This window comes from Malaya genurostris, chromosome 1 (assembly GCF_030247185.1).
Source record: "Malaya genurostris strain Urasoe2022 chromosome 1, Malgen_1.1, whole genome shotgun sequence".
Lineage (NCBI taxonomy): Eukaryota > Metazoa > Arthropoda > Insecta > Diptera > Culicidae > Malaya > Malaya genurostris.
In genome coordinates this window covers 62941934-62952712 of record NC_080570.1, presented here as the reverse complement: position 1 = coordinate 62952712, position 10779 = coordinate 62941934, and the positions used below count along the sequence as shown (strand labels likewise).

Genomic DNA, 10779 nt, shown 5'->3' with positions numbered 1-10779 from the left:
TTTGGCGAATGCTTGCTTATTCATGTGAGAATAGGATTGGTAAAATTTGTATATACTTCACGTCGTTGCTGTGATCGTCAAATGGTGAGATAACTAAGTCCTCACAAGTTCCTATCTCATGCCCCTCCGTGTGTCTATGATGACATTTGACCTTCTGCGTTAGTAGCAGAATGAGAGGGTGCAAAATGGCGTATAAGTTAAAGTCCATCCTAAAGTGCAATGTTTATCATAGTATATTACAATGTATAATTATGTTGTTTATTACATCATTTATTATATATTGAATTGAATTGTACTACATTATATTATATATAACTAGCTGAGTTACCCTGCGTTGCTCGGAAAGATTTCGGGAAGGTAAGGGCGCAAAAAAATTCTCTAAATTGTCCTGTCCAGTGGAACCTGATTGCATAATATTCCGTACATTTACAATATTCTAACTCACAATAATCATAATTTTAACGGTATTCTCGTAAAATCGGGTCAGTTTTTTGTGCTATGTTGTTAGGTCCGATCAATTTTACCTCATACTTTCCATGTTTGGGGCACTTGCTACACTCCCTTAAAATATCCTAATAATCTCCTTTGATATAAAACTAGTATCTGTATTTGTCAAAAAGCATCGTTTCTCGTCGCATACATTTTAAATTGAGCTCCCCTATTTTTAGTGAACTTACTACAGCTCTCCTCCATGATTACCCTTATAACCACTTCTTAGTAGTGTAGAAAGTTTCTATGCTCTTCAAAAATTATAGATTCCCACCTTTGGTACATGTTTCAAACTCGGTGGCGATTTGTTTAGTTGTCTCGTAGTTATGCTAAAACTTACATACAATCGCGTTCATAGGCAAATAAAGATTATTTACCCTAAGTTCTTCGAATTCCCCTGCAAAATATAAAACCGATCTTTATTTACTTTAAAAATTTCGTGTCGCTTTCAAATTAACAATAGCAATACTACCTAGTACGACCTTCAAATTCTTTCCTCTCTCTTGTTTTATAAAAAAAAGGGGATGAAAATTGATTTTCAAACCCCCCTTCTTCTAGTCTAAGCCCCTCTCCTTCCTGTTTGTCGACATAAAGAATAAATTTTACAATAAACATCCCTTTTTAAAGGCACTTGCTAAAAAAATCCACCCTTTTGTTCACTTTCGCAATGAATATCTCCTGAAGAAAAATTAAAGAATATCACCTTCGAATCGCAAAACCGAGATTGTGATAATTTTCTGAGTTTGTATGGAACAATGCAGATATACACAAACAATTTGTCGTCCAGCTTCCTCATTAGAGATACTTGTTACCCTTTCTTACTTTCCTCACGCTTATGAATATTCTTACGACCATCTATTAGTTGTAATAAATATTTATGACTGTCGAAACATGTCAATCTTTACAAATTCGAAACATTTCGCCTCGAATCCCGCTGTTAGAAAACACTTACTACATCCCCCTTTAAATATCCTTGTAGTAACCTATGAATAGCATTGATAACTTGAGCCAAGTACGGTGTGGTAATCTTTTGAGTTTCGTCCCCCTTGGATGGAACTTACTTTATCCACACTCCTCTCCCTCAGTCCCTTAAAAATGCCTTTAGGAGGTGCTAATAATATCTGTACTTAGCAAGAAGTATCGTATTTTGGAAAATTCTAACAACTTCACATTAAACTTCTTTTTAAGAGGCACTCATTCACCCTAAAGACCATATTCAAGTTTTCAAAACAGTATGTATAGTCATAAAAAACTATCGCTTCTGTTTAAATCAGATAAATTTCGTCATTGAAGGACACTTGTTATGCACTCTCCCCCTGAAAATGTCCTAGTGATCATCTCTGAAGAGAAAAAAGTATCAGTACGAACTTTGACAGCAATCCGTCCAATAGTTTCACTTTCTTATTTAAAGGCACTTACTACAACCACCCCACACGAATAATCTAAGTTGTGCAAAAAGTATCTATGGTCATCAAAAAGTATCGATTCTCGCCATATTAGATAGAATAGTCATGGTGCTCTTCTATTAAGGACACTTGCTACGCTTCCTTCTCTAAAAAATACCCTTATGTCCATCTTTGAAGAGCAAGAAGTATCTGTGCGAAGTATGTTGGCAATCCGTTCGGTAGTTTTGGAGTTTTGTCGTTATATACATTATACACCCCCCCCTTATTTTAGAGGCCCTTGCTACATCAACCTCCTTATAATCATATCTTAGGTATACAAAATCTATGGTCTTCATAAAGTATCGATTCTCGTCAAATTAGATTTTTTTTTTCGTGAACCCCCCTGTTAAGGTCACTTGCTACGCTCCTTCTCCCATAAAAATACCCGTATGATCATCTCTGAAGAGCATGAAGTATCTGTGCCAAGTTTGATAGCAATCCGTTCAGTATCTACGGCGTTTTGCCATTACAAACACTACACCTCCCCCCCTCCTTTTTTGAGGCATTTGCCATATACTAATATCTAAGGTATGCATAAACCGACAAAAACCGATGTAATCTTCAATTGAATTGATTCACTCTCTGTTTTAGATAGTAAGTTATTCTCTTCGTGAGGAATGGTTGTCTGGAACGACAACTTGATGAACACATAGTTTGTTATGCGGACGGTTCTCTGTTGAATGGTCGTGCTGGTGCTGGTGTTTATTGTCATGAAATGAGGCTGGAGCAGTCTCATTCGCTTGGTAGATACTGTACTGTGTTCCAAGCAGAAATCTACGCGATTCTTTGTGGAGTACAATCGGCACATCAGCAGAGGATCTGTGGTAAACGAATTTATTTTTGTTCCGACAGTCAGGCAACTTTAAAAGCACTCAGTTTGAATGACTCACGGTCGAATCTAGTGATCGCATATCGAACTCAAATTGAAGACTTTAGCATCTCAAATGCTGTTTACTTCTTATGGGTACCCGGCCATTCTGGTATTACTGGAAATGAATGGGCTGATGAGTTGCCTAGAGCTGGTGCAACGAATGGTTTCGTTGGTCCTGAACCAGCTTTACCACTTTCAACTAGTTGGATAAAGCACAACATTCGTTCTTGGGCTGCATCCAAACATGCCAGCTACTGGCGTAGCTTGCAAACTTGCGCTCAGACAAAAGCATTTCTACCAGATTTAAATCTGAAAATGTCAAAGTGTCTACTGCATTTCTCCAAGCATCATTGCAGTATTCTGGTCAGAGCTCTGACTGGACATTGCAAACTCAATTATCACATGGCTACTATTCAACGTGCTGAGTATTATTCGTGTGATTTATGTGAAAGCGATTATGGTACTTCATATCATCTGATATGTAACTGTCCCGCCTTGACGCAACTACGTATCCGGGTTTTTGGTTCTCCATACATGGTTAAGTCTGTGTATGCGGAGCTAAAATTAAAGAATATTCTCTCGTTTCTCACCCAATGTGGTAAGGAGATGTAGTCAGAAGGGTTCATCATTCTTCCTGGAGTGAATGAATCCTTTCTGTATTCACCTTAAATAGGGTTTGAATTGTTTGGCATCCTTTAGGGGGTTCCGAATTTACTTCTGCTCGTACATACTGCGAATCGTTCTGCATTCTTCCGGGAGTGCAGAATGGTGTCGCTTTTGTAAGATCTCTAAATCCTCTCGGGGGTTGGAGGTTTTATTAACAGCAGACTGTTCGAGAGCTCGTAGAGGTTCAGAATTTACTTCTGCTTCCACTAAATGTAATCCCCAGCAGATTGTTCAGCATCCCTTAGGGATGCAGAATTCACTTCTGCTGTTATGTGTTTTTAGTGTCGTCAATTTTTCCCTTCCTCCTAGTCCAACCCTCACCATTTCCTTTCAATCCTTCCTTCTTATATATCGGGAAAATGATGCTAAAAACAAATTGATGGCAAGGCACAAATCTCCAAGTATCAAGGGAACGCGCCATTTGAGTCAATTTGTTCTGATTCCTGATTTCTGATAGTATATAAGCTCCTTTTCCCTATTACACAATACAAGTAGGTTTACAATTTTCCCTATACAAAAATCACAGAATTGCAGAACCAATGATTGCTTCATGGTAATAAACAAATCATGTATATAATAGGGCTGAAAAGTTACCATTTGTGGCTGAACACTCAATTTAAATCGTTATAATCATATCTAATATATGGAAACTGTTTCTATGGTCTTAAAAATGTATCGATTCTCATCAAATTAGACAAATTTTCTCATGATCCCTGTTAAGGACACTTGCTACGTTCCCTCCCCCATAAAAACACCCTTACAACTATCTCTGAAGAACAAAACGCATCTGTGCCAAATGTGATAGCAATCCGTTCAGTAGTTTCGGAGCTATGCCGTTACATCCCCTTTTTAAAGGCACATCCACCTTCCATATATATCATATCTAAGGTATGGAAAATGTTTGCATGGTCTTCAAAAATTATCGATTCTTGTCGAATTTTAGGAATTTTTTCATGAACCCCCCTGTTAATGATACTTGCTACGCTTCTCCACTATAAAAATACCTTCATGACTATTTCTGAAGAGCAAGAAATACCTGTTCCAAGTTTTATAGCAATTCGAGCAGCAGTTCCGGAGTTATGCCGTTACAAACATTACACTCAATTCTTTAGAGACACTGCCTGTCGCATTAAAGTGTGTTCTGTCAAATTTCGCTTCGTGTCGCGTTTCGCTTCACCCTTCACACAGAGTGAACACGGAACGCGAAGCGTCAAGATACGCGTGCGAGCTTGTTTCATTCAATCAAAGCAAATATGTCATAGTGAACGTGATGCGATAACAGTGCATCGCATCAACAAGCTTCGCCTCGCTGAGCAAAACGCGTTCACTCTGACAGCAACCTAAAGGTGAAGCCAGAGAGAAAGCGACGCGAAGCGAAACTTGACAGGTCGCACGGAATCGCGCGGCAGAGCTCCGTTCAGCAGAAAAATGATATGTATGTCAGAGCGAGTGCGATGCGATCGGTTAGTAGTCGCTTCGAAACGCATCGAGTTTTTTCTGATACCATTTTTCTGCTGAACTTGAGTGGACAGTGCTCTGCCGCGCGACTCCGTGCGATCTGTCAAGTCTCGTGTCGCTTCGCTTCGCGTCGCGTGTCGCTTTCTCGCTGGCTTCACCCTAAGAATCCTTTCAAGTCAACATACGGCATCTGGCTTGTCAGACATGCTACTAATAGGGTAAAGTGTTATAATATGCCCCTCTTAAGAAAACATTGAGATATTTCTAAATGTACCGATATATTTTCTTCGAGGATGTAGATATTTCTTTGCAATACACCTTAGGAACATAATTTTCAATGATTCCGGTATAAGTGATGAGAATGTTAAATTTTAATTTTAAAACAATATTTTTATAAACACATTTTTCAAAACGACCACATTCTCTGTTTTTTCGCAGGCCAAATGCTCCAACAACCGAATAATATGCCTCACAACAAATCAGTGGTATGCCCCTCAACAGTGACGCAATATGCCCCTTGAAATGTCAATATAGAAGAGAAACAGATAAAGAAGATATTCTTCGCATCAGAAATGAATTTCATATTCAATTTATTACAATTGGAAACCAACATATTCGATCCTCTCAACGCTACATTTTGTTTTAATTATCGTTATAAATCTTTAAAACAATATTTTAACTCGTAGCATACTGTTGAATCGAAGGTGGGGCATAATGTCCGTAGAGTTACTATTCGTCTATCCAAGAAATGGCTTTGTTTCGCTGGATTTTTATACTGTAAATAGAGGCATTAGTACTGCTAGCAGTTAATTAATAAGTAGAAACCGACCATTAGACGTTTTATATCGTAAAAATTCTAATTTAGTCGAAGCAAAACCTTACATCGAAAAGCTGCTTACTGATATTTTCAGTTTTTTTATTTTTTCCAACACACGACAACAGCCAAACTTGCATAACAGAAAGTTCCTACGAAAATATTGTGTTAGTCATAAAACTTTTGTGTAGAAAAATCTTGAAACGCCGAAAAAAGAAAAAACTGGAGTTGTAACAAACATATATAAAAATTTGTTTGTGGTTGTAGCTGTCTTTATGGACACAACAGTAGATAAAGTTGATAATTATTCTTACATGCTTGGTAGGCAGGGAGAAAAATTTGTTGATGTCAATTGAAGGAAGTGTACCATGGACGATTCCGACAGGTAAATTATCTTCGTACCTAGAAGAAATATCGCTAGAGCAATTCGATCAAGCAAGTACTTTTTCTGCTCGTAGTTTTACCACTTACGAAGATCCACTTTATTCGAGTAAATCCGAAGCAGAAACAACAAAAGACTCGAATGCCGAAAACAATTTTCGAAATGATTATCCAGATGAGGAGGAAGACTTTTCTGGTTATGCGGATAGTGCGAGCGCGGAAAGTATGAGATCAGCTGATCTGAGTTTCGTTGAAAGTAATGTATTTTATAGTAGTTTTTTGATCTAGTACATTAGAGTAATTATTCACCATTTACATTTCGAAGACGAAGGGGAACTACCCGGCGGAAGTGACAGCAGTGGGTTTGCCTATCCCATTCAAGAAGAGGTTGAAGTGAATGTTCTTCCAGCCAAAGTAACCCCATTTGAATCTGCTTACGCTAAGTACATGGCAGCACGCGCTATGCAAAATAGTACGGATGAATGCGATTTGGAGTTGGAGAGTAGTGAAAGTGAAAATTTATATCTGTACGATTGAGCTAAATAATAATTATTTCTATTGAAATAGTTCACCAACAAATTCAATAATATTTCATATCAAGCCCTGAAATAAGAAATATTATCTTGAAACAGTAATCCTATAGACTAAGCTAAGAGCCACATTCGTTTGTGGTTTCATATGGTTATTTGGGATGAGTAGTTACTCACTCCTAGTGACCTAACTCTCACATGCAGTGTTCCGTTCAAAACATTCAGTGTGAGATATCCTCTTTATGAGGAGTGGTTGTCTGGGTATTTGAAACGACAACTTGATGAACACATATTTAGTTTGTTATACGGACGTTTCTCTGCTGGATGATAGTGCTAATGCATGGTGTCTACTGTCGTGAATTGAGACCAGAGCAGTCTCAGTCACTTGGTGGACACTGTACTGTGTTCCAAGAATCTTCACATCAGCACAGAATTTGTTGTTAACGATTTATTTTCGTTCCAACAGTCGGGCAGCTTTAAAAGCACTCAGTTTGAATGATTCACGGTCGAATCTAGTGATTGCATGTCGAACTCAAATCGAAGACCTTAACATTTCAAATGCTGTTTATTTCGTATGGTTACCCGGCCATTCTGGTATTACTGGAAATGAATGGGCTAATGAGTTGGCTAGAATTGGTGCAAGGAATGATATCGTTGGTCCTGAATAAGGATGGTAGGATATCGGGTATTCGTATTCAAAACACGACCCGGCAGGCATGCCAAAAACACGGATTCGTTCTGCACGGTACTCACCTTCACTCATGAGCACACCACCAGGAGTATTGAATGCTACGCTTCGTGCCCGTGTTGAAAAACACACACCGAACGCAGTAGAAAAAGCACCCGTAGCGGTGGTCGTGTAATTGTCAACCACCGGTGCTTGGATTTACGGGCAGCACTGAAGTCGAGTGTTCCTGACTTCGCCAAACACCGAAGACGAGTGTTTCCGATTTTGCCGTATACGTTGCTTGTACTATAAGCACCTATAGCGCCACGGTATGACGAAAAATGCGTTTGAATGATTAATTCTTTTTTCATCAATACGCGTCTGATTGAATTCAATTGATTGACAATATAACCAACGCATGGGTGCTCTTCGGTGCCTTCGCGAAATTGAAAACACTCGGCTCTGGTGTTTAACGAAACTGAAAACACGCGGTTTCGGTGTATGCCGAAGTTGGAAACACCAGTGCCGAAAATAAAACAGCGCCACGAGCACCGTGGCTTCGGATATTGCGTTTCGTGTTTCTCTTTGTGCACTGGCACGCAGTGGCATTCTCAATACACGCGGTGGCGATGGTTATATGAAGCACGCAGTGCAGTGCAGTGTTTGGACATGCCTGCGACCCGGACTCGAACCCGAGTATGGGTCGAGTTCGGGTACAGAATATTTGTCGGGTACGGGTGACGATTTTTTAATTTATTTATTGCGAACGGATCGGGTTCGGGTTAAAAAATTTGGTCAGGTTTCGAGTTTTTTGTCGGTACTTCGTACCATCTGATGAGTAACTTTACCGCATTGACGCAACTACGTATCCAGATTTTTGGTTCTCCATACATGGTCTATGTATGGTGGGCTAAAATTGAACGATATCTTATCGTTTCCTCCCAATGTGATAAGGAGCTGTAGTCAGAGCGGTTCATCGTTCTTCCTGGAGTGAATGAATTCTGTATTGACATTAAAAGGTTTGCTTTCCCTTATAGGGTGCCAAATTTACTTCTGCTTTTAAAGCTCTAAATCTCTAAATCCTATCGTGGGTTGGCTGCTCTATTAAATGTGCGCTTTGGCCCCTGCTTGGCATGCCTTTCCGTGTTCCTTCTATCCTTTCCTTTCCATCAGGAAAATGATAAGATCCCACGTCAAGACACAAATCCCCAAATAACTAGAAAAACGTGCCACTTGAACCAATTAGTTCTGATTCCTGATTCTGACACAGACTTCGGTTTTACTAGTCTCAGAATTTCAGCTCCAGAAGTACTGGAAATAATGACCAAAAACTTTAGAATTTCGTTTTTTCAGAGATGGCTCAACCGATTTTCATAAGCTTTCAAATTCAAACATTCATATCTGAATTTGATTCAGATCCGTTTTTCGGTTTCAGTGTCTCCGGACGATGAGAGCTCAAAATATAAAGCCATCATTCAAAGCGACGACACAAAAACGCTTAGAATCATCTGAATTTGACTTCAAGCTATTCCAATTTGTAGGTCATGGTAACCGTAAATTATGATCAAAAACTCTAAAATGAAACTCACTTCATTTTCTTAGAGAGGCTAGAATTTTTTTTCAGACTTAATGAATGAGAGATATTATAGCCTACTGGGCTACAGTTCAAGTTGATTGGGATCCGACTTTCGGTTACGGAATTACGGAACGATTGTGTAACGAAAGTGCAAAATATTTCTAAACTACGTTCATCTGTAGGCAATGATAGTTTATGACCATTCATTCTATTTTCGGTTAATTTCGGTTTCCGGTTCCGGAATATTGATTAAGGCCATCGTCCAAGTACCATGCGTGCGGGTGGTTTTAGAAAATTTTGGATGGAAATTTTGAAAAATTTGCCCAAAACCAAATACATACAGACCTTTGAAATACTTTTATTTATCTACAGGGTGAAAATGGCTGGAAAATTCTGAGGATTTTCCGAGTCTTATCAACACTAGCTCTGAAAAATGAGTATTTTTGTGATCTTTCACAATTATCTGGAAAAATAATGCGATGAATCATAAACCTTATGATGGATACAAAGATTAAATTCGAACACATTTTTGGAAAACCTTTTCACGCTTTTCATAGAAAATCCACGAATTTCAAAAATTGCCACGAAATTTGTTATATGAAATTCGTTGATTTTCCATGAAAAGTGTGAAAAGGTTTTCCAAAAATGTTTCCGAATGTGATCCTTGTTGCCAGCATAAGGTTTTTTTCGAAAACAAAAATTTCATTCCATCGAATTATTTTTTCAAATAATTGTGGAAAATTACAAAAAAGCCCATTTTTACAGTCCTATTTTAGATAAGACTCGGAAAATCCTCCGAATTTTCCAGCCATTTTCACCATGTTGATAGATAGAAGTATTTCAAAGGTCTGTGTGTTTTTGGTTTTGTCAAATTTTTCAAAATTTTCATCGAAAATTTCCTAAAAGCACCCGCGCGCATGGTACTTGGACGATGGCCTTAAGCGGAACTTACTCATTTTTACTTCGAGATGACTCAACCAATTTTCACAAACAAAAACCCAAATAAAAGGTATTGCGGAACTACAGGGAGAAGTGTATTTAAAATTTCAAACCACCATTTTGACCGATGCTTAAAAAACTGAATTATACTGATTAATTATGACAGATAAGTTTAAACATTCGAACTACCCCTCATTTTCTTAGCGTTTAAAGGTCATCATAGTATAAGTGAAATTTAAGATAAGTATAAGAAGTATAAGTTTTTATACGGTGAATTTGGCAAACAAAGATCATTTGCCAAGTGGAGATTCAGTTCATTCCCACATAATAACTAAATCTAATGTGTGATTTGTAGGTACATATAGAGCAGCTGTAAGGTGTCTTATATCTGCATTATATACACTTGTACAGCGAATATGGGATTTCGCGATTAATTGGGGCGTTATTTGACCAATCTAACTATAATTGGATGATTTTGAAGGTCGAAGATGATTTTTTTACCCATGCGATAATATAAAACTATACTAACCTTGTTAAGTTGAAATTGTTGCCTTTCTCATATAGAGAGGCTATGCAATCACTATGAAAATCGACATTTAAATCAAGGCCCGAATGTCATATACTATTCGACTCAACGAACTGAGCAAATATCTGTGTGTGTGTTCGAGTGTGTGTGTGTGTGTGTGTGTGTGTGTGTGTGTGTGTGTGTGTGTGTGTGTGTGTGTGTGTGTGTGTGTGTGTGTGTGTGTGTGTGTGTGTGTGTGTGAGTGTGTGTGTGTGTGTGTCTGTATATAACAAAAATATGCACTCACTTTTCTCGGAGATGGCTGAACCGATTTTCACTAACTAATGTCGTTTTTCATTGATTCCACTCGCTCGGTGCCAGTGTTTTGCCCTAACAGTTGATCAATGAAACGGTTTTGTAAAGTTTGGTTTGCACGCT

At 38.4% G+C, this 10779-nt stretch overlaps 1 protein-coding gene across 1 annotated transcript; it reads left to right on the top strand.

The window, feature by feature from the left end:
• The first annotated feature begins 6033 nt into the window (after positions 1-6033).
• LOC131426015 (uncharacterized) lies at positions 6034-6661 on the top strand. The gene is made up of 3 exons (XM_058588413.1): positions 6034-6128; positions 6202-6380; positions 6450-6661. The coding sequence occupies exons 1-3, from the start codon at positions 6112-6114 to the stop codon at positions 6659-6661; spliced, it is 408 nt and encodes a 135-aa protein (XP_058444396.1). The 5' UTR covers positions 6034-6111.
• Positions 6662-10779: the final 4118 nt, after the last annotated feature.

Coding starts and splice junctions, on each gene's coding strand:
- LOC131426015 (XM_058588413.1), top strand. Junction 6,381..6,449: donor TGATCTGAGTTTCGTTGAAA/GTAATGTATTTT, acceptor TACATTTCGAAG/ACGAAGGGGAACTACCCGGC.